The 24,852-nt window shown below is 41.3% G+C and overlaps 1 protein-coding gene across 3 annotated transcripts in view; it reads right to left on the bottom strand.

The window, feature by feature from the left end:
• Positions 1-24,852, bottom strand: part of LOC127425034 (sodium/potassium-transporting ATPase subunit alpha-3-like) — a 57,193-nt gene that overhangs the window by 26,083 nt on the left and 6,258 nt on the right. For all 3 annotated transcript variants that reach the window (XR_007894556.1, XM_051670635.1, XM_051670636.1), the window contains exons 2-8: positions 13,422-13,535; positions 13,026-13,085; positions 11,438-11,641; positions 6,832-6,945; positions 3,277-3,411; positions 2,395-2,512; positions 1,006-1,274 (exon numbers count right to left, since the gene is read on the bottom strand). Coding sequence is in view for 2 of the 3 variants with exons in the window: in XM_051670635.1 (XP_051526595.1) it covers positions 1,006-1,274; positions 2,395-2,512; positions 3,277-3,411; positions 6,832-6,945; positions 11,438-11,641; positions 13,026-13,085; positions 13,422-13,535 (1,014 nt within the window). In the remaining variant the exon portion in view is untranslated. The remainder of the gene's footprint in view (positions 1-1,005; positions 1,275-2,394; positions 2,513-3,276; positions 3,412-6,831; positions 6,946-11,437; positions 11,642-13,025; positions 13,086-13,421; positions 13,536-24,852) is intronic.

Here is a 24,852-nt window from a genome sequence, read left to right as displayed (position 1 = left end):
GAAAGTGGAGATTTATAGCAAAAAAAGAACTAAAATTTGTATCTGTTTCTCACCCACATTCATCATATCATTTCTGAAGACTGACTTCTGAATGGATTAAACCACTGGAGTCTGATAGATTATTTTTATGAGGCCTTAATGTGATTTTTGGAGCTTCAAAGTTTTGATACCTATTAATTTGCATTGTATGGACCTACCGAGCTGAAATATTCTTCTAAAAATCTTTGTTTTTGTTCTGCAGAAGAAAGTAAATCATACACATCTGGGATGGCATGAGGGTGAGTGCATGATGAGAGAATTTTCATTTTTGGTTGAACTATCCCTTTAAGTAAAAAAAGTAAATGGAACACTACAATAGACAGCTCTTACATTAACTTAGTGTTGCAGTAGTACATACTATACAATATTCGGTAAGCAGCAGTATGCTAGTATTCCATTTGAACATAGGCAAGGACTAAAAGGTAGAACAGAACCAAATGACGAACACACGCAAACAAACAAATTATAGAGTAAAACAGGATAATAGTAAAAATGTAATGTAAGTGGTCACACAAACAGAGAAAAGGACATGGGTAGGCACTAGATGAGACACAAATACACACATAAAATATAAATGTACCAACAAATACAAAAAGGTGGTTTTAGGGACCATAAAATCGTTTACTCAAAAATGAAAATTCTGTCATTATGTAATCACCCTCATGTTGTTTCAAATATGTATAGCTTCCATGGAACACAAAAAGAGATAAAATGTTAGGGATGGATAGTCTCAGTAACCATTCACTTTCATTGCATCTTTTTCCATACAGTGAAAGTGAATGCGGACTGAGGCTGTCATCCTAACATCTCATTTTGTGTTCCATGAAAGGAAGAAAGAATTTCATACAAGTTCGGAACAAAATGAGGGTGAGTAAATGATTCGTTTTGGGTGAGCTATCCCTTTAATGCCTGACACACACACACAAACACACAGCGGAAGAGAGGGAAAACCACAGGAATCCTCACAGTGACGGTGGCCAGCAGTCCTTCGGGCACGTTAGCGACAATGATTCCGATGAGAAAGATTACAGCCTCCAGCCAGGAGTATCCCAGTACGATTGACAGGATGAAGAAGGACACGCCCAGGAAGACGGCCACACCTGTGATGATCTGGATGAAGTGTTCGATCTCCTTGGCGATGGGGGTCTTACCGGTCTCTAGGCCAGAGGTGAGAGTGGCAATGCGGCCCATTACAGTGCGGTCACCAGTACAAACGACAATACCACGAGCAGTACCTGACAGACAGAGAAGAGGGAGTTTTAATATTATATTATATTATATTATACAGGACCTTAACCAACATATTAGAGAGATACATCCCCCTCAATATTCAGATTAGTAGGCGACCAATGCAGGATTATATTATATTAGATTATAAGTAACACTTTACAATTAGGTTGAATTCAAGACAAATAAATACTATATAAATACTGTTCAATGTTAATTCAAGATAGCTAAAGCTTTACAATAAGGTTCTATAGGTTAATATTAAAGTGTAACCTATTATATTATATTACTTTATATTATATTATATTATATATTATATTATTATTTTGCAACTTTTTATTACCTCAGACTGCAAGTAAAAAATTTCAGTCTGAGATGATCTTGCATTATTTCATTGTGTCTTACAAGCATAGCATGTTGAAAGCCTTATGATTATTTTTATGTAATCCCCTAATCCACCACAAGGGGCCAGGAGAGAGTTATACTGGTGCCAGTTTCTAGTCTGGGATCACAAAACACCAACACACCCTGCTGAATGCACACTTAGCTCTGTGGATATGCAACATCTGTTGCCCTTTCAAAACACCTGAATTACACAACTAAAAAAAAACTAAAACTGTAATAGGAAATGACAACTTAGAAGATGTAAATCTGCAGTGATTTCCAGTTAATAACATATACAATGGTAAAGCTAAGAAAATGTGTTTTGTACCTTTTACATTTAATGGATAAATTATTATTCATTTATTCAGTCTGATTTGAATTCATTTGCATCTTATCAACAAATCAAAGCCAAAAGATGGAGGGAAAGTGAAAGAAAGAGTGACACAAAGAGAGAAATGTGTGGAAAAAAGAGTGAAAAACAAGCAGGTGTGAGCAATTGTGTGGGCAATTAATAAGCGGCAAGGCTGGGTGCAAAAGTGAGAGGTTGTTGTCATGACAGCTACTTTCCTCTGCGGCGGTTCTTGGCAAAAACGTCCATGAAAAAAAAAAAGAGAAATGGGAAAATGAAAAAATTGAAAATCGATAGGAGAGGATGAGTTCATAAAGAACAGAAAACAAGATAATAGAGTGAGAGAGACAGCACTGGGAAATGGAGCAGTGATGCAGCAGCTATGGCAACCGTACCCTCAACGCAGTTGGTGGAGAAGAAGGCGATGTTGCGGGTTTCCAGAGGGTTATCATGGGTGCAGTCAGGTGACCTTGTTTGGGGCTCTGATTCGCCTGTCAGGGAGGAGTTGTCAACCTACAGAATGAAGAATTTAATGAGCTTAAGTCATTGTACACTCTTAAAAATAAAAGTTGCAATTGGAACAAACAGGGATTTACAGGCTAATGCCATAGGAGAACTTCCATCTATCTATCCATCCATCCATCCATTCATCCATCCACCCACCGATCCATCCATCCATCCATACATATTTGTCCGTCCGTCCGTCTATCTATCTATATATCTATCTATATATCTATCTATCCACCCACCGATCCATCCATCCATATCTGTCTGTCCGTCCATCCGTCTGTCTGTCCATCTGTCTATCTATCTTTTTTCTATCTTCTCTTTTTCTATCTTATAAGGTTTTCTCTTCTTTTTTCTGTCTATCTATTTAACTTTATATCTACCTATCTATCCATCCATCCATCCATCCATCCACTGATTGATCGATCTATCTATTTATCTATCTATCCATCCATCCATCCATCCATCCATCCATCCATCTATCTATCTAGCTATCCAATGGCCTTGTGCCATTGAAGAACATTTTTAAGTTTCACAATTAACTTTTTATTCTTTAATTCTTTAGAAAAAGCAAAAACTAAAAAGAGCCTGATCTGAAGATTGTATAATGTAATTATGAACATTTTTAGTCCCCAAAGATCCATAAAGCTAACTTTTTGATAAGACAAGGGAATTTTGTTGAATCTAAGGTGCTACAAAGAACCATTGAAGAACATTTATTTTTAAAAGGGAATCAGGCCTGGGATTTCCATAGAAGTATGTCTAGATACCTTGCAGCCATGGGCAGAGATGATCCTGAGGTCAGCAGGGATCCTATCTCCTCCCTTCACCTCCACCAGATCTCCCCCCACCACCTCCTCAGCATTAATCTGGAGCTTCTCACCTTCACGGATCACTAAAGCTTGCTGTGAGATTACACACGTACAAACATTAATTTGAACTTTAACTTGTGAGGCCACTGGAGAGATTAGAGTATAATTACAGTAACAGAGTCTAGAAGCTTCAGAAACTCAGCAGTGGGAGATAATAATAAGGATTATGGTCAGAGAGGCAAACAGGGAGTTAAGATTAACTGGAGCATTTTGGTAATACTGCTCTATGTCTAGGTTTTCCTTTTGATTCACTTAGGCTGTTTTTTTCAAGGCCAGAGCTGTTCAGAAAGCATTTTGAGTGTAATCTATATCTAGAAAGATTTACAACTGTAAAAGTTTGTCAATGACAGGGATATGTCACTTTTGAATTATAATTAAAACATATTAGGATTAGGACAAAATACCAGGAATACCAGGAAAACCCAGGAATAAATATTTAATGGGGTCATGATATGCCTTGTTTTATTGTTTAAATATGCTCCTTAAGGTTCACTTATAATATTAGTAAATATTTTGATTAAAAAAAGTCATATATTTGTAAAACTCAATCATTTTCCACCCTCATTTTGACTCTTTATCAGGAACGATCACGTTTGGTGCTGCTCAGGTTTGTAAAAAAGTACTCAGAAATTACACTTAAGTGAAAGTATGGATGCTGAGTGAAAATTTTACTCAATTAAAAGTCCAAGTATCCAGTCAAAAAAATACTTGAGTGAAAGTAAAATAGTATTCACATTAAATTGTACTTAAGTATTAAAAAAGTAAAAAGTTACTTTTGATTGTGACGAGATGAGATTGTGTGAGAGAGGATGTTGTTAAATTCGAATGGTTTGAAAGTCGCCTTTTTACTGTCTCCGTCAACTGTCATATTTCTCCCCAGTTCATAAACACATACGTTTCGGTCGCCTCACATAATGCAATCTTATAATTACCCAAATAAAAAAATGTCTATAAGTGCATGACTCATTTTAACGTTTGCATTACATAACCAACTACATTTACAAGCTTGTTTAAGTGTGATCAAATTGCGTGATAGCTCAAATGATAAGAGTGTTGCATATGTGATACAAAGGATGTGAGTCCTGAAGCGCACACGAGTCCACACGTGAGCCCAAAGTGTCATAGAAGCACCACAAAATGACGTGGTTGCTTCAGAAATTGTGTTTTTCATCTCACATTTGTTTTTTATGACACTATCAATTAGGTTTAGGTTTAAGGTTTAGGGTAGGGAGGTAGGTTTTGTTGATTTAAATCTTGATAGAACATTAACCTTAAAATGAACCTTATCTGTTCGGGAGAACATTTCACTTGCTTTTAGCGCCACACATAGGACATTTCACATTGGAACTGCCCTGAGACGTGTAATGAACCAGATAATTTTTTTTTTTTTTGCAAAAACATTGCATTGGAGAAGGCACTCACGATTTATGATGTCAGAGCACCCAGCCCCTTGAGACATGGAGAAAGATTAAAAAAATTCTAAATAAGATTTGAAGAAAGTTAGTAATGTTGTTGATTTTGTGAATTGTTTTCTAAGGTTTGCTACCAAAACTTTCTGTTGAGCAGATGGATGAATTCAATCAAATTCATAATTAATATTTACTCCATTCCATTATTTTTATTTTATCATTATTATTATCACTATCATTGCTGGTTTTATAGGTATTATTATAATTAATAGTTGCCTAACAACAACAATAACAACAACAATAATAATTCAGCAAATAGGAAGTAAAAATTCATAGGTATGATTTAAATATGAAGGCAAGTACAAAATAAATGAATGTACACATTAAATTACAAAAGCCTTTTGTTTTTATATATACTGTACATATTTGCAAAGTGAATGATAATTTTTGACTTCATAACTGTCCAATCTGTAGAAGTAGCAGAAGTAGTGTTTAGAATAAAATTTAGGACAAAACTGTCAATATTTCTCACTTCGTGCTCATAGTTTTGAATGAATACATCACATTCAGTCGGGCAGTCACATACGGTCTAGTCGCAAAAATATTTCAATGTATCAGAAGCTCAAATCAGATCAGAAATTCCGCCTTTGCAGATGGTCAAAACTCCACACAGCCGCTGTTTGTCAATCTGTCATTTGTCAGATGCAGTAAAAGGCTGCTTCAGTCCAGTAAGATGAAAGAAAATGATCTGCAAAAATGTAGTGAGTACTTTTCAAGTTTAAATAAAAGTGCAAGGAGTAAAAAGTACTATTATTATACAAATAATTAGGGGCCTGGGTAGCTCAGTAAGTATTGATGCTGACTAGCAACCCTGGAGTCGCAGGTTCAAATCCAGGGTGTGCTGAGTGACTCCAGCCAGGTCTCCTAAGCAACCAAATTGGCCTAGTTGCTAGGGAGGGTAGAGTCACATGGGGTAACCTCCTCATGGTCACGATTAGTGATTCTCGCTCTCAATGGGGCACGTGGTAAGTTGTGGGTGGATCGCGGAGAATTGCATGAGCCTCCACATGCTGTGAGTCTCCACGGTGTCGTGCACAGCAAGCCACATGATAAGATGTGCGGATTGACTGTCTCAGAAGTGGAGGCAACTAAGACTTGTCCTCCGCCACCTGGATTGAGGTGAGTAACTGTGCCACCATGAGGACCTACTAAGTAGTGGGAATTGGGCATGCCAAATTGGAGAGAAAAGCAGATAAAAAAAATATAAATAATTACATGTTTTCCCAAATTACAATAATCTCAAAGTTCCTCCACACCAAACAATTTTTCCCCAAATATTTTTTTTCTTCAAAAGTTATTGTCCTAGTCATCAAAGTGTCAGTGAAGAGCACGCTTGAGATAATATATGAGACAAGCGATGTTTAAAAAAAAAAAATGTAAATTCAAAGTAAATAACCCTTGTGAGCAGAGCATTTTTATTAGTGTAATTTCCAATCAAGCTGAAATTTTGCATGTGAAAATATTATTTAATATTGCGTATTTAGGACACATAAAATGTTAGCTATGAAATTAGCCTTACCAAGACAAAGGGGGTGCCCATTTTATTTTAAAAAACATTAAAAATGTAATTTCCATCACATCATTTCCATCACCGAATTCTATTGAACACAATACAAAATTTGAGATGTGCTGGAAATGACACTGCGTTGGGAATTTTCATGACTTTCAGAAAAAAATGACATAACTTTCCTGTGATGCATGTACTGTAAATACACTGTTGGACATTGTTAGTAGACAAATATATATATATATATATATATATATATATATATATATATATATATATATATATATATATATATATATATATATTTTTTTTTTTTTTTTTTTTTTTTTAAATGAGACTACTTTCTAGATGTCCAATGTGCTAAAAAAGTGCCTGAAATTAAAGAAACAACCAGGAATAAACTTAAAACTAAGGATTTCAATTTTAGGGAATCATCTTGGTATTTTAGACTTGTTTAGAGCAACTGGTTTTCTATACCTGGGGAACCATATTCTTGAAGGACTCCATGATCTTAGAGCTCTTGGCCTCCTGGAAATAGGAGAAGCAGCCTGTGATGATAACCACAGCAGACAACACGATACCCAGATACAACTGTGAAGCAGAGAGACATAACAAATATAAGAGCAAGTTATCAAATGAATGTGCAGGCACACCAGCACTCTCCAAACTAAAGCAAAATCGCCATGAATGTTTTTCCTCTAAACGTTGCTTTTCTCCAAACATGATACTCCATAAAAGAAAGAAATAGATGATAATATTTAAAATGATGACCAAATAATAGAATAACATCCAGATTACAAATAAAAGACTAAATCTGAATAGGATTACAGATTGTCCTTATCTACTTCCTGGCAAATTTTCAATGTCCTAATTCTTATACAGTCCAAAGAAGGCATGAAATGTCTTGACCTATGTTTCCTATTGATCAGGAAGTTTGGTCAGGACAAATCAAAATTGAAGGGCTCATCCCACTCTGTGGACCCGCCGGCGGTTCCAAAAGGGGGCGCTATATCGCAAAAAACTTATGCTTAAAATGCTCAAGTCCCTGTATAAACAAGTGAGCTTGCTTGTGTGAATAATCCAATGTTATATCTTAGAAGTCCTGAACAAAATATGCAGTCCCGCAGGAAAGGCATGCTAAACAAATCATTAGAAATATATGTGTGACGAGGAGGAGGGCGGGGCCGGGACGTGAGGACACATGGCCAGCCCTGAATCGGGCTAATCAGCCGGGAGGGGGATAAAGACAAGCCGGAGGTGCCAGTTATAGAGAGAGAGAGAGAGAGACGCACGCGGCCACAATGCATGTGTGTCTGTGTTTGTTTTATGTTGAGTTTTTATTAAACTTTTTATTAAAATGTTGACTGTTCAGCCGGTTCCCACCTCCTCCTTGCCCATCCCTTACCCCGTTACACTGGTGCCGGAACCCGGGAGGGAGGAGGGATGCGCTGTCGCGGATTCCTCGCCGCTGCCATCTGCCAAAGGAGCAGCCACAGCCGTCTGCCTAGGGACGGAGGGGTCGCTGCCGGCCGCCGAGAGCTGGAGGAATCGTTGCCATCTGCCGAGAAGGGGAGGAGCGGTTCCGTCCGCCAGGGGTCGGAGGGCTTGCTGCCGTCCACTGGGGAGGAGCGAGCTCTCGCCCACCAGAGGGTGGAGAAGCCGTTGAGGACCGGGCAACAGCATGTCCGGGAACCGTTGAGCAAGTTTTTCTCTATCTCTCCTCTCTCTCTCTCTCTCTCTCTCTCTCTCTGTCGCTCTGCCTCTCTCTTTCCCTCTCCCCTTTCCCTCCCCTCCTCTCTCCCAGGGCTCCAGAAAGGCAGGGAAGACCTGCCGGCAGGCACGGCCGGAAGGGCAACGCCCCCCCTCCAGGAAGGGAGGGGAGGGGAGTGCGTCATGCCGGGGGTTTCCCCGAACTTGGAGAAGGGCTGGGCTGAATTGAGCTAATCAGCCGGGAGGGGGATAAAGACGAGCCGGAGGCGCCAGTTCAAGAGAGAGAGAGAGAAAGACGCATGCGGTCGCACTGCATGTGTGTCTGTGTTTGTTTTATGTTGTGTTTTTATTAAACTTTCTGTTGACTGTTTAGCCAGTTCCCGCCTCCTCCTTGCCCATCCTTACCCCGTTACAATATGTTATCGACTGCTATACATCATCGCAAAGGGATCTCAGCTTTCTAATGACACCTAGATTTAGCTTCTGGTCCACTCAGAGGCCATGATATTCTATGAAAAAATGGGGGTTGTGCAAGAACTGAAAATTAGACAGAATGTCTATGGACATACACATCTGCGAGGGCTAAAATGCGTTATAGCGCCACCTACATTTCAGATCGGCAGGTGATAGAGGGAAAAAGAATCCTGCCATCTATTGGAATAAAACTATTTGGAGGGAGATGGAGTAAACAGAACCAGAATTACATGTTTACAAAGCTAGGACAACAATAAAAAAAATGTTTTGTTCTACAATATTATTTATCAACAATTGGAGTTTATTTTTTATTTGTGGGGTTTCTGAAAAAAAATTAGACCAATTTTTGGCAGTTAGTCCACAGTATGTGTAAATGGTGAGCTTTTAAATTTGAGTGTGAAAAATTGCTGGCAGCAGCCCAAAAATGCTTCAGAGTTTAAGAGGTTAAAATAGCCAATTGGCTTTAGTTTATGTTACAGCCATGAACCATGCTTTGCTACTTGCTTATCACTTTCAGGTACATTCTCATTCTAGAGAGCATTGAGGTGGACAAAAATCTGTGTAGTGCAGCATTTTTGGTCTGTTTTTGGTCTGTTTTCCAAAAAGAGAAAGACCTTTCAATTTTAAATGTACAGTTGTGCTCAAAAGTTTGCATACCCTTGGAGAATTGGTAATATATGTACCATTTTTAAAGAAAAAATTAGTGAGCAGGCAAAACACATTTATTTTATTTCTTATGGGATTCATATTCAACTGTAGGTTATAACAGAATGGCACAATCATAAAACAAAACATGGCAACAAAGAAAAAAATGAAATGACCCCTGTTCAAAAGTCTGCATACCCTTAGTTCTTAATACTGCGTATTGCCCCCTTTAGCATCAATGACAGTGTGCAGTCTTTTGTAATAGTTGTCTATGAGGCCCCAAATTCTTGCAGGTGTTATAGCTGCCCATTCGTCTTGGCAAAATGCCTCCAGGTCATGCAAAGTCCTGCTGTAACCACTGGAGGGTCAACTTGGCCTTGTGCTTAGGGTCATTGTCGTGCTGGAAAGTCCAAGAGCGTCCCATGCGCAGCTTTCGTGCAGAAGAATGCAAATTGTCCGCCAGTATTTTCTGATAACATGCTGCATTCATCTTACCATCAGTTTTCACAAGATTCTCCATGCCTTTAGAGCTCACACACCCCTGAAACATCAGTGAGCCACCACCATGCTTCACAGTGGGGATGGTATTCTTTTCATTATAGGCCTTGTTCACCCCTCTCCAAACATAGCGCTTATGGTTGTGACCGTAAAGCTCTATTTTGGTCTCGTCACTCCAAATTAAAGTGTGCCAGAAGCTGTGAGGCGTGTCAAGGTGTTGTCGGGCATATTGTAACCGGGCTTTTTTGTGGCATTGGCACAGTAAAGGCTTCTTTCTGGCAACTCGACCATGCAGCTAATTTTGGTTCAAGTATCGTTGTAGTGTGCTCCTTGAAACAACCACACCATCTTTTTCCAGAGCAGCCTGTATTTCTCCTGAGGTTACCTGTGGGTTTTTCTTTGTATCCTGAACAATTCTTCTGACAGTTGTAGCTGAAATCTTTCTTGGTCTACCTGACCTTGGCTTGGTATCAAGAGATCCCCGAATTTTCCACTTCTTAATAAGTGATTGAACAGTACTGACTGGCATTTTCAAAGCTTTGTATATCTTTTTATATCCTTTTCCATCTTTATAAAGTTCCATTACCTTGTTACGCAGGTATTTTGACAGTTCTTTTCTGCTCTCCATGGCTCAGTATCTAGCCTGCTCAGTGCATCCATGTGAGAGCTAACAAACTTATTGACTATTTATACACAGGCACTAATTGCAATTTAAAAAGCCACAGGTGTGGGAAATTAACCTTTAATTGCCATTTAAACCTGTGTGTGTCACCTTGTATGTCTGTAACAAGGCCAAACATTCAAGGGTATCTAAACATTTGATCAGGGCCATTTGGGTGATTTCTGTTATCATTATGATTTAAAAAGGAGCCAAACAACTATGTGATGATAAATGTCTTCATATGATCACCATCCTTAAATAAAAGATGTTTTTTTTTTTTGCATGATCAGTCATATTTTCAAAATCAATGCCAAAATTTCACAATTTCTGCCAGGGTATACAAACTTTTGAGCACAACTGTATATATCTGCTAAAAAGTTACTTTTGTCAAATTTTAGGAGTACTCAAGCATATACACTACCGGTCAAAAGTTTTGAAACACTTATTCTTTATTATAATTTTTTTTTCTTCACATTTTAGAATAATAGTAAAGTCATCAAAACTATGGAATAACATAAATGGAACTATGGGAATTATGTTGTGTCCAAATCCAAAATAAATCAAAACTGTGTTATATTTTAACATCTTCAAAGTAGTCACCCTTTGCCTAGAATTTGCAGACATGTACTCTTGACATTTTCTCAACCAACTTCTTGAGGTATCACCCTGGGATGCTTTTTAAACAGTAGTGAAGGAGTTGCCATCTATGTTGGGCACTTATTGGCTGTTTTTCTTTATTATTTGGTCCAAGTCATCAATTTTTTTTAATTAAATTTTAGTTTTATAATGAAATAAATTAATATGGTGGCACAATTATATTTTTGTCTACAAAACTAATTTTAAACATTTAAGCGCACACCTTCAGATCAAAAGATTTTTAAGATCATGAGAAACATTTCAGTCAAGTGTTTCAAAACTTTTGACCGGTAGTGTAGATGGTCTAACAATGCTAACAGCCATAGGCTAAATACCATGAAACTCCAATTTTGAAGATAATTTGGTCTTCAAAGCATTACAATTCGGTGCACCAGTCAAACGTTGGCTAATTTGTGTGATAATTTAACAATTTGTGTGAGTGCATGTGTGTGTTCTTACGTTGTCTCCAGCAGGCTCATCCTCCGTGGCGGCCTGGATGGCATAAGCCAGGAAGCAGAGGATGGCTCCGATCCACAGCAGGATGGAGAACCCTCCGAAGAGCTGTCGGCAGAACTTGACCCACTCCGGGGTGGTGGGGGGTGGGGTGAGAGCATTGGGACCGTCACGAGCTAGGTATTCTGCTGCCCTAGCGTTAGTCAGACCCTTCAAGGAAGTGAAAGAGAAGAGGTAAGACCAGGAGAAATGTATCATGTATTGCATCTATAGCAATGGTTCTCAACCAGGGGGCCAAGGTCAAATAGGGGGCCTCAGCAAACTTCCTTTGGCTTTGAATATTTGAATATTGACTCAGGATGTGGTCAGTTGAAATTATAGTCCTGTTCTTCTAACATTCAGCCCACAAGACAAACACTTCAAGTCAATGAAATTAGTTTGCTGCAGGGTCAGAAATTAACCAGGGCTTGGGGTAAAATGCCACAGAAAGTGAAAAAAAAAAAGCCCCAGATATTGAAAAGTTACCCCAGATAATAAAAATCCCCCCAAACTGAACAAACACCCCTGACAGGTGCTTTGCACTGGGGCCCATTAGATCCAAATTATGCTACTGTTTCACACTATTATATTGACAGTAGATTTAGTACAGTGTGAAGTATCTGATATGGATGACACACTGTGTATTTTTCTATGGATAGAAAAAAATTGCATTCATGAAGGTAAAAGTGCCCCTGAAAAATCAATTCCAGGGGCAAGTATTGACACTTAATAACTTAAAATGTTAGTTTCTGACACTGCTTTGCTCTCACTTTTAGAAGAGTATCTAAAAAATGTAAAGCTGCTAAAAGCTACATCTCTAAACAAAATTATTTAAAGGGATAGTTCACATCAAAAAATGAAAATTCTCTCATCATTTACTCACCCCCATGACATTTAAAATGTGTATGATTTTCTTTCTTCTGCAGAACACAAACAAAGATTTTTAAAAGAATATCTTAGCTCTGTAGGTCCATAAAATGGAAGTGAATGGTGGTCAGACCTTTGAAATTCCAAAAAGGAGATAAAGTCAGCATGCAAGTAATCCATCAGACTCCAGTAGTTTAATATATGTCTTCTGAAGTGATCCAGTTGGTTTTGGGTGAGAACAGAACAAAATATAACTCCTTTTTCACTGTTAACTGTCTCACTGTTATCGAGCTTGAAATTATGATCATGCCTAGAGACTGCAATGGCAAGATGTACAGTGAAAAAGGAGTTATATTTTGATCTGTTCTCTCCCAAAACCAACTGGATTGCTACAGAAGACATATATTAAACCACTGGAGACTGATGGATTATGTTTATGCTGACATTATCTCATTTTTGGAGCTTCTTTAGGTCCATACAATTCACTTGCATTGTATGGACATACAGAGCTAAAATATTCTTCTAAATATCTTCGTTTGTGTTCAACAAAAGAAAACAAAAGTCGTACTTATCTTAAAATGGCATGGGGTGAGTAAATGATGAGATCATTTTCATTCTGAGGTGAACTATACCTTTAAATTGTCTAATTTTCAGTTTATTTAAAATTTTTTTATTGTTTTGAACTCACCTGTACAATGTCAGTGTTGTACTTTTGGCATACTTCTTCAATCGACATCTTATGTTCTGTCTAGAGAAAAGAGGACATGGGGGAAGATTAAATTAGTGAGCTTTTAAAGTTAATTCACACAAATGATGATATACGATAAAAGAGGATGTATAATGTATAGCAATAGGCAATAAAGTAGTACCATCACATGGACCAAATCACTAACAGTAGATTATCTTACTGTTGCATTATCTATGTTATAGAAAATAAATGAAACTTAATGAAATTACAGTAGAAGATATACTAGAGATTGTGTGTACATAGATGCTGTGTGAAATCTATCCGTTGCTGCACAATTTTATGAAAAATGTATATGATGAAATAGCATTTGAAAAATATTAGCAGTGTGTGTCTTACCAATGGTACTTCCTTCTTCAGGTCATCCAGGTCTTTTCCTCCCTTCTTTTTGGGAGACTCTTTCTTATCTTTGTCCTGCGTGGTCGCCACGCGGTAACTGTCCGACTGTCCATACTGCAGAGACAGAAAAGTAGTTTAGATCATGAGAACAGCTCCAAAATAAGGCTTAGACATATTTGCATTCAAATGAATACCCTTGAATACCTAAATTAATACCAATACCAAAATAATTAATACCTATGACAAAGATTCTAAGAAAAAAACTAAAATGCCCCCATCCAGCGTCAACCTTAGTTTTTCCCCAGGAGGTCTCCCATTCAGGTACTGACCAGGCTCAATCCTGCTTATAGCTTCAGTGGGCAAAGAGTCTAGAGCAACAGGGTGATATGGGTGTTGACATTGAATTTGGACAATAACTTTTTCCTTATTACAAACAAATATCAAAGAAAAATTATATTTTAAAATTAATTATGACTGCAAACTGTACATTATGACGTTTTGGTTTGGTTTCTGTGTGACCCATTGCAAAACCAAAACATCATTAAATGATACAGACTATTTTTTTCTTTTACCTTTAATATAACCTCTATATAAACATTACATGATCATAAAACAGCAATTATCTCTTAGCAGCATTAATTTGTAATAAATGGTTTATTCATTCCATATCAAACATAAACAAATATGTTTTATTAAAAAGAGGGTGAATCAGTCCCCAAAAGACCAAGTTAACTGTTAATATTTAGCTTTTAACTTTAATAGAATTAATTTATTATAATAATTAATGTTCATCATATTTATTTGCAGATTTTATCTGAAATTAAATTTGTCTTAACTTATTAATTATAATGTTTCCTGTTAAACAGAAACTATTATGTTAACATATTCATAAAAATACATTGACTAATTTTTGCATGCAGAATTAGTTTTAGGAAGATACATAAATTCTATATTAGATGGTCAATGGATCTATGACAAAAGCAGATAAGTTTATGCATATACAGTATGAGAGAAAATAAATGAAATGCATCTCAAAAACAGGCCATAAAGATAAAGATAAAGATAAAGATGCAGTAGACGGCTCATATTTAAGCATCATGCTGTAACACCTTCTGCTTCACAGCAAGAGACACACCAGGAACTCATGTAGGGGGTGAGGGGAAATGCCAACCAGATAATGCCCCATCTTCAACCCTAAAACTGCACCGCTTAAACAGGAAACCCATGCAGGATATGGGGGGTTGTGTGTGTGTGGTCTGGTGTGCTTAAATCCTCATTATGGCTAGGGTGCTTCTGTGACCTATTTTAGCTTGCACAACCAGTAGGCATAACGGTCAAATCTACCATTACGGCACAGCAGGACGATTAGATTTTAAAATGCAATGCATGAAAAAATATCTATTTATAATTGTGAAGTAAAAGACAAGTAAATAATGTAAATACAGATCATCACAGAATGTCTTGTTGAGCTCAATTAGAATCAACTGGAATTATTGACATTTAATGAGCTTCCTGCTACCAGATGGGGTCTTATGTAGTAGTTAATGTTTAAATTCTACCTTAAATATAATATAAACATTAAATGATGGTAAAACAGCTGTTACATACATTATTAACAACATTTATTTGCACTAAACTGTTCATCAATTCCGTATTAAACAGAAAGTATTAGGTTTTTAAAAAGGCGTAAAAACAATCCCAAAAAAGACTAAGGAACAGTTAATATTTAGATTTTAATTGTAATCAAATTAATTAATTATAATAATTTATGTTAATCATAAGGTTTAATATTAAAACTATTATTTAAACCTTTTTTTTTCCTATCATTTTTGGCAGCCTTTATTTGCAATGAAATATGTCTTCGTTTTTATGTTAAACAGAAACTATTAATAGTAAGTTGTTTTTATATAGCGGCTTTCTAAAATTCAAGGCCACTTTACAGAGCCAGAAACTTCAAGACAAATCTAAAATGAACACTAGCACAACAAACCAAAGCAGTAAAATAAACAATTATGATTGTAGCAAGATACAAAGCAAATGCAAAAAAACAACAACATGTTTTTATGTTTTATGTTAATATATCCAAAAGCTGGGTAACAATACACTACAATCACAAAAAAAGGCCAAGTCTGTAGCATCCTTGGGCGAGTGTGTTTAACCATCTGTCAAGGGTTCCCTCTTTATATCCTTTGGGTGACATGCAATGTAGGATTAAAACTGTTTACTATATTCTGGATTAACCTACTGAACAGTCATAATCCCACTGTCTCCCTTTCTCGTATTCAAACCGTACATTCAAATTGCTCATATTCTTTGAGGTATATTATCAACATTATACAGTACATTCTATAGAGTTCGGTATCAAATTGTCCTCTATCAACATCTAAGCAAGTATGCTTGCTGCCTGGCCTTACATACGGTACACTGTATTCTCATTCAAGTGCATTACCAAGTACATACTCAGTCATGATCCGAGATCAGACAAGGGCCACGTGCACATTAATGTCAAAGATCATTGGCCACTGCACTTTTGAGGCCACAAAAAGTGTGATATTCAAGGTTTCTGGAACACAGTTGCTGTCCTTTTTTAGTGAATCCAGAGGATACTGCCTCAGACTTGATTTAATTCACAAGATCCCAGACTGACTGAACATGGTCACTCCCAGTATCTACCTTTTCATGAAAAGGCCAAGTGTAAATGCCCTTCAAGATACAATCCAGATGGATAGCAACCCGATCACTCAAACCTCAGTAGGTGGTTTGAGATGCATACAGGATTCAACTCGGCCAAGTGTACATGTACACTTTACTCCTTTCAAACAGAACAACGCCAGCATATATTCTTTCTCTCCATAGCTGTTCAAGGCTTCATCTAATGACCTCGAGGACATGGAAAAACACTGTGTACTATCCACGCTGTGGTGGATTAACAAAATGCATTAGACACCCTCTGTAAACCTTCAAAAGAAACCTTACTCCTTCATGCAATGTTTATAGAAACTACTCCTTTACTTTAAGATCCAAATAAAACGTGAGAAACCAACACAAGAATATTTTGACTAAAGGACTAATAAGCTGCCATCACATAGCACGGGAAAAGCTAAAATATTAAAGAGAGTGGTGAGTGTTTGATTTAACTACATTTTACAAACTGAGTTTTACGTACCACTGCATTTTGCTGCAGTTTCTTAGTGAAATTAACACTAGAGGTGCTTCAACAACTGTGCGTTTTATTCACTTTCACACAAATCACAGGTACTATGGCTGATTATTACTTTATAAACACCTTTTTCAAAATTTTCGCACTGTTACTCACAACCTGCTATGTTGTTACATCAAAATAGATTAACTCTAACGCATCATTTGAAAAATTATACATTTCGAAACAAAAATTAAAGTGAAGCTAAAGTGCCACAGAAGCAACACAATACTTCAGTAAGTGTGCTTTTGTTAGGTTTTGGTGTATTTTAAGGGTAAGAATGTCTGTTTTGTTCACCTCTCATTTATCTTTTAGGACACTATTGGCTAGGTTTAGGTTTTAGGTTAGGGAGGTACGTTTTACTCATTAAAACATCCATATAATATTCACTTTAAAAATCTCATCTGATTACAACATTACTTCACTCGCTTTTGGCGCCCCCCCCCCCCCCCCGCATGGACATTTTAATGGCAAACTGCAGCCAAACCTGTCATGAAGCATGTCATTTTTTTGTTTGCAAAAATGTTGCCATTGTCACGTAAATTTCATGAGATCAGGCTGATATTTAAGATATTTAAGTATTCAATTTATCCAGAAGCAAAATTGGTATGTAAGTGAAGGGGATTTCTAAAGTGAGGGTGTAACATATAAATGATCTGTTCTGTCTGTGAAATATCACTTTGGTAAGAAATTATTTCTGTCCAGGTCATACTGTATTTTACCACAAGTAAAACAATTATGTTTTACTTAAAGAGCACCTATTATGGTTTTTCAAATATTACCTTTCATGTAGTGTGTTATACAGCTGTTCCCTATCTGTCACTCACTCAATGTTGTGTCGATGTATTGACACTAGGGGTCACTCTTGGGAGCCCCAAACACCTCTGCTTTTTTGAAAAAAGGCCATTGGGAATTGGCGAGTGGAATTTCCATGCCACTCCCCCGGACATACGGGTATAAAAGGAGCTGGTATGCAACCACTCATTCAGATTTTCTCTTCGGAGCCGAGCGGTTCTATTCATTGAAGCTGAATTCATCCGCAAGTTCATTCACCTCATCTGCCGGATTTTACAGAGCATTTCAGCGGCTTCTCCCCCTCTGCACCCGTGGAGTGCAGAGAACGCCCCTGGGTGCTTCAGCAGAACAACAAAAGAGTATATAAAAAAAAAGAGTATTTTTTCATTCTAAAAGAGTGGCACACACGGAACGTCTTTTTAAAGATCCGGACTCAAGATGGCGCCGAGTATGGCTGCTGCGTTGCGAGCTCCGACACAACATAGTAATGTTTTGCTTGTTTTGTTCACAATTCTTATGTTTTTTGTATTGGATGTTGTCTGCCTTATTGTCTACGACAGACAAACACTTTTGGACATTGGTTCAGCAATTTCACACCGTAAACCGGACTTCAAATTCCTCAATGCCGACCCGCTGTTTACAAACACGCAAGCGGAGCCCTTTGTCTGGGCAGCATGGCCGCGGAAACGCAGGAGGAAAAGGGGAAACAGAGCTGGCGTTCTCCTCAGAGTAAGATGCCGTGCAAATCGACCCCCGCTACCCACTATTCTACTGGCAAATGTTCAGTCTCTGGATAACAAGCTCTGCGAGCTGAAAGCGCGGATCTCTTTCCAACGAGAGACGAGGGACTGCTGCATTATCTGCCTTACGGAAACTTGGATGTCTGCGGAGATTCCAGACTCCTGGGGTTCTCCGTGCACCGAGTGGACAGAGACAGAGCGAAAGACCTCTCAGGTAAAAGTAGAGGTGGTGGTGTATGTTTAATGATCAACAAATCCTGGTGTGATCAGAGGAACGTACATTCTATCAAGTCTTTCTGCTCTCCTGATCTGGAATTTCTCATGCTTCTGTGTCGACCATTCTGGCTACCGAGGGAATTCACAGCGGTCATTATCACTGCTGTGTACATCCCCCCACAAACCGACACAGACCGGGCACTCAAGGAACTGTATGGGAGTATAAGTGAGCAGGAAACCGCGCACCCTGAGGCCGTGTTCATTGTGACCGGGGACTTTAATAAAACCAGTTTAAAATCAGTCACACCAAAATACCACCAGCACATTAGTTTCAACACACCAGGGAACCGGGTTTTGGACCATTGCTACTCTCTCTTCCGGGATGGCTACAAATCCCTCCCCCACCCACCATTTGGCAAATCGGACCACTCTTCCATTCTGCTTCTGCCCGCTTACAGGCAGAAACTGAAACAGGAAGCACCCACCCTCAGAACGATCCAGTGCTGGTCGGACCAATCAGATTCTACGCTACAAGACTGTTTTGATCACACGGACTGGGAGATGTTCTGGTCCGCCTCTGATGACGACATCGAGCTTTACGCTGATAGCGTAATATGTTTCATCAGAAAGTGCGTAGAGGACGTGTTTCCGACCAGAACAATACGGATCTATCCGAATCAAAAACCATGGATAAATAGCGATGTTCGCACGGCACTTAATGTGCGGACCTCCGCTTTTAATTCCGGGAACGCGGAGGAGCATAAACAAGCCAGTTATGCCCTCTGAAAAACTATCAGAACCGTGGCGTGGAGCCCAACGCAGGAAGCAGACGCCACCCGTCTCACGGCCGGCTGCTAAGAACCCAAGGAAGGCTTCAAAGCGCCCCTGAGATGGGCGACCCAGGGGCGAGGAGACCTGCTTCTCTGGAGCTGGTGAGCAGACCACTCCAACCCCCGGTGGAGGGCCGGGAGGAGAATCCTTTGTTTCATTTTTTGCCGCATGCCCAAGAGTCTGCGGTATCCAAAAGTTCAACAAAAGAGTGGTTTTCTCGTTTCCTGGGTCACATGTCCAGTGGGCACAGCCGTCGTCACGACCACCATCCGCCATCTCATTTTTGCAGGTATGGCGCTCCAGCGGTGGACCCCCCCACCCCTGTGCGCCCAGCTGTGGCACAAACACGGCCACACGGGATTGGTTCCGGTGGACTACAGGGACGAGATTCCTCCTCCCCCCTCCTCAGCCAATCTTATGGTGGGCGGTAGGAGCAAGATAAGTGCTTCGATGTCCCTGGACTCAGCACTGCCATGGGGCTTGAGTCCCCTCGACGTGGCACCTCGAGCTCCGCCCCACTGTGAGGCCCCACCCGCCGGTACATCTGACATGATCATTCCCTTGGTCCCCCTCGCCCGGAGTTTGGGCGCGTGGCTTGCGCTTTCCAACCCGTCGCGATGCTGACCCGGACCGTCCAACTCGGCTACGCATTTCAGTTCGCCAGGCACCCGCCCAGGTTGAGCGGCGTCCGCTTCACCTCAGTGAAGAGCGAGAATGCCGCTACCTTGCATGCGGAGATCACTACCCTTCTGCGCAAGGGCACAATAGAGCCTGTACCTCCAGCCGATATGAAGAAAGGGTTCTACAGCCCTTACTTCATCATACCGAAGAAAGGCGGTGGGTTGTGACCAATCCTGGACCTGCAAGTACTGAACTGGGCTTTACACAGACTCCCGTTCAAGATGCTGACGCAAAAACACATTCTAGTGAGCATCCGGCATCAAGATTGGTTTGCGGCAGTAGACCTGAAGGATGCGTACTTCCACGTCTTGGTCTTACCTCGACACAGACCCTTCCTGCAGTTTGCCTTTGAAGGACAGGCGTACCAGTACAAGGTCCTCCCCTTCGGTCTGTCCTTGTCCCCTCGCATCTTCACGAAGTTCGCAGAGGCAGCCCTTGCCCCGCTAAGGGAAGTGGGCGTCCGCATCCTCAACTATCTCGACTACTGGCTAATCCTAGCTCACTCTCGAGAGTTGCTGTGCGCACACAGGGACCTTGTGCTCCGGCACCTCAGCCGACTGGAGCTTCGGGTCAACTGGGAAAAGAGCAAGCTCTCCCCGGTTCAGAGCATCTCTTTTCTCGGTTTGGAGTTGGACTCAGACTCAATGACAGTGCGCCTCACGAACGAGCGTGCACAGTCGGTGCTGAACTGTCTGAAGGTGTTCAGATGGAAAACAGCGGTTCCACTGAAACTTTTTCAGAGGCTCCTGGGGCATGGTTGATGCATATGAGACCACTTCAGCACTGGCTTCAGACTCGAGTCCCGAGATGTGCATGGTGCTGCGGGACACATCGCGTGATCATCACGCCGATCTGTCGCTGCCTCTTCAGTCCTTGGACCGACCTTGCATTTCTATGGGCAGGGGTTCCCCTAGAGCAGGTCTCCAGGCGCGTTGTGGTTACAACAGATGCCTCCAAGACAGGCTGGGGCGCCGTATGCAATGGGCACACAGCCGCCGGCTCCTGGACTGGCCCGCGGCTGCGTTGGCAGTACTGCTCGCTCTGTTGAGGTTCCAGCTGTTGATCCAGGGAAAGCACGTGTTGGTCCGGATGGACAACACAGTGACGGTAGCGTACATCAACTGTCAAGGTGGTCTATGCTCCCGTTGCATGTCACAACTCACCTGCTGTCTCCTCCTCTGGAGTCAGCAGCGCCTCTAGTCACTAAAACCACTCACATCCCGGGCGACCTCAACACCACAGCGGACGTGCTATCACGTCAGGTTACCCTCAGGGGAGAGTGGAGACTCCACCCTCAGGTGGTCCAGCTGATTTGGAGTCGATTTGGTCAAGCACAGGTAGACCTGTTTGCTTCCCGGGAATCCTCCCACTGCCCACTTTGGTACACCCTGACCGAGGCACCCCTCGGTATAGATGCACTGGCACACAGCTGGCCCCATGGACTACGCAAATACTAGATCATCCTAGTAGCACCCTACTGGCCCACCCAGACGTGGTTCTCGGATTTCACACTCCTCGCAACAGAATTACCCTGAGGAAGGACCTTCTTTCAGGGACAGGGCACCATCTGATGGAATTTCCACATCTGGCCCTTGGACAGGAAGCGGAAGACCTAAGTGGCCTACCACCCGCGGTGGTAGACACGATCACTCAGGCTAGGGCTCCCTCTACAAGGCTGTATGCCTTGAAGTGGCATCTGTTCGCTAAGTGGTGTTCTTCCCAACGCGAAGACCCCCAGAGATGCGCAGTCAGATTGGTGCTTTCCTTCCTGCAAGAGAGGCTGGAGGGGCGGCTGTCCCCCTCCACCTTGAAGGTGTATGTAGCCGCTATTTTGGCTCATCATGATGCAGTAGATTGTAAGTTCTTGGGGAAGCACGACTTGATCATCAGGTTCCTGAGAGGTGGTAGGAGGTTGAATCCCTCCAGACCATGCCTCGTCCCCTCGTGGGACCTCTCTGTAGTCCTTCAGGGTCTACAGGGAGCTCCCTTTGAGCCCTTGGAGTCAGCTGAGCTTAAGGCACTCTCTTTGACTCTTCTGACTGCACTCACTTCCATCAAGAGGGTAGGGGACCCTCACATGATCCTGAGACCCTGACCAGGCTATGTGCCCAAGGTTCCCATGACCCCTTTTAGGGATCAGGTGGTGAACCCGCAAGTGCTGCCCCAGGAGGAGGCAGACCCAGCCTCGGCATTGCTGTGTCCGGTGCTAGCTTTACGCATTTATTTGGATCGCACGCAGAGCTTTAGAAGCTCCGAGCAGCTCTTTGTCTGCTTTGGTGGACAGTGGAAAGGAAGCGCTGTCTCCAAACACAGGATCGCCCACTGGGTCATCGCGATCGCCCACTGACGCCATCGCGATGGCATATCAGGCTCAGGACGTGCCACCCCCTGCGGGGTTACGAGCCCACTCTACCAGGAGTGTGGTGGCCTCCTGGGCCCTGGCCAGTGGTGCCTCTTTGGCAGACATCTGCAGAGCAGCGGGCTGGGCAGCACCCAACACCTTTGCGAGGTTCTACAATCTCCAGGATGAGCCGGCCTCATCTCGTGTTTTGGTAGGCACGAGCAGGTAAGTTCCGGGACAGCTGGCCAGGTGTACCGCTTGCGCATAGTGCCTTTCCCCTCCCTTGAGGTGAAGACCTGCACTCTTGACTCCCAGTCGTGTTCACAGACTGTGATCCCTGGATGACTTTCCTCCTTAGCCCTCTGGCAGTTGAGTTTGCGGAGAAACTCGCTGCCGGCCCAGTACGTGCGCTAATGAGACCCTGTACTGAGGTAGGTGCTCCACATGTGCTGGTTCCCCGAAGGCGACCCCATGTGATATCTTCCGAAAAATCATTTCCCTGTTGGTAAACTGCATCTTCCTTGAGCAGAGGCCCCTCTGCCCCCGTTCGCCATGCTTTGTAGAAACTCCTCCCCCTTCGGGTAGGACCTACCATGGGACCTCTCCACATGACATACTTCGGACAAGACTCGGTAAGACCATGTGACATATTCCACTCAAAATACCACCCCCCCGCCTTTTTGGGCAGGGTGTGGTCTCCGCGGTGTCTTACCCTTGGGAGGGACACCCCCCCGATGTAGACACTTATGGCTCCCAGTCGGTTAACAAATTCCACTCTTTTTGGAGAGAAAAGAGAGGAAAACAGGCCTCGGCTGGGCTAGCCTGTCCCTATTGTTGGGCTGTCGACTTGTTCCTGAAGGACCGTTCGACACTCATAAGAGCGCTGGGGGAGGTTACGTGATGGTCTGGTGCGCTGGCTACGAGGCACACAGCGGTCTGCCCGTCTCACACCGCCAGTTCACGTAACACAGTTCAGCTAGTTGTGGCATTTTGTTTAGGGACCCCTAGTGTCACTACATCGACACAACATCGAGTGAGTGACAGATAGGGAACGTCATGGTTACTTTCGTAACCTCCGCTCCCTGTTGGAGGGAATGAGACGTTGTGTCCCTCTTGCCACAACGCTGAACTACCCGCTGAAATGGCCGGGACCTGGTCTCGGCTCCTCAGCACAAAACCTGAATGAGTGGTTGCATACCAGCTCCTTTTATACTCATATGTCCGGGGGAGTGGCATGCAAATTCCATGCACCAATTCCCATTGGCCTTTTTTAAAAAAAGCAGAGGTGTTTGGGGCTCCCAAGAGTGACCCCTAGTGTCACTACATCGACACAACGTCTCGTTCCTTCCATCAGGGAACGGAGGTTACGAAAGTAACCATGACGTTTGTGAATGTCAAAAAGTCTGCAAAGTTTCAAAAATCAAAGTGCACGACAAATGGAGTTATTGACTCCCAAAAGAAAGAACCGATTCTGAACACCTGAAACGAGTCGTTAGTAATTCCAGACATACTTCCTTTACTAACCTACATAATTTGGTAACAAAAACCCGCCTCTGGTCTTCACTGGCTGCTCGCAAACAGCTTTGACCCGCCCTCAAACACTACACTAAGCGGTAGACCAGTCACAACAGACTGGGACATCTGACCAATCAGAGCAGAGTTGGCTCCCTGAAAGGAGGAGTTTAGAATTAATCCTTTAGAACGGATCATTGAACGAGTCGTTTTTGACACTGGGAAAAAAACGTAATGCTGCTATTTAAATTATGAGCAAATTAAAGTGTTTTTTGACCTTGGATGCATGTAAATCTATTGTATGAGACCTTTAAAACAAAATTAGGTACATTTAAAAACATAATAGGTGCTCTTTAAAGAAAACTTAACCTTGTGGCGTAGGTATGGGTGGGGCCACGGGGACATTGACATTGAACTTTGATTAAATTCAATGTCTTGTTTTATTCCCATTAAATTTTGGGGTGAAATCCAGAACATGTTTTTGTGACATTCACTCTACTATACAATATTAAATAATCTGTCTTACTTCCTAGTTTCCATATCTTGAATTCAGTCCCTCTCCGTTTACTATCTCATTTACAGACTCTGAAATTCTATAAGTAAACCTTGACGTACTGAAAACTTACCCGATCTTCAATTGAGTAAAATTAAATGACCTGTCCTGATGAAAAATCATTACATTTGTTTTTTACATCAGTACATTTTCAAAATCATCCTCAGTGTCACAATCCTTGGCACTTCTAAAATTCTAATGTAATTCTAATTTAAATCTAAGCATATTCATTTTACAAAGAATTAATTTTAATCACAATAAAGACAGCAGTTCCTGATACAGCGCGTATTGTTTGCTGATGCAGTCCTGTTCACTGTGATTAGCTAAATGTATAGGAAACCAACCTTGAAGGGAAACAAACTGATTAAAACCTGCTTTCTGGCTGACCTTGAAGGTGGCACAGGATATGACATCATGTTGGCGACTGGCAAATTGACTGATAGCATGTCTGCTAGCTTTGCTTTATATGACCGTGGGCTTTGACACAAAATAAGGCTGGATTGCATGCTTTAGTGGAAAGTTACATGCACACATACATATCCAAAATCACTGAGTGAGTATGA

This window comes from Myxocyprinus asiaticus, chromosome 34 (assembly GCF_019703515.2).
Source record: "Myxocyprinus asiaticus isolate MX2 ecotype Aquarium Trade chromosome 34, UBuf_Myxa_2, whole genome shotgun sequence".
NCBI classification, from domain to species: Eukaryota; Metazoa; Chordata; class Actinopteri; order Cypriniformes; family Catostomidae; genus Myxocyprinus; species Myxocyprinus asiaticus.
This window is presented reverse-complemented; position numbering and strand designations above follow the sequence as displayed.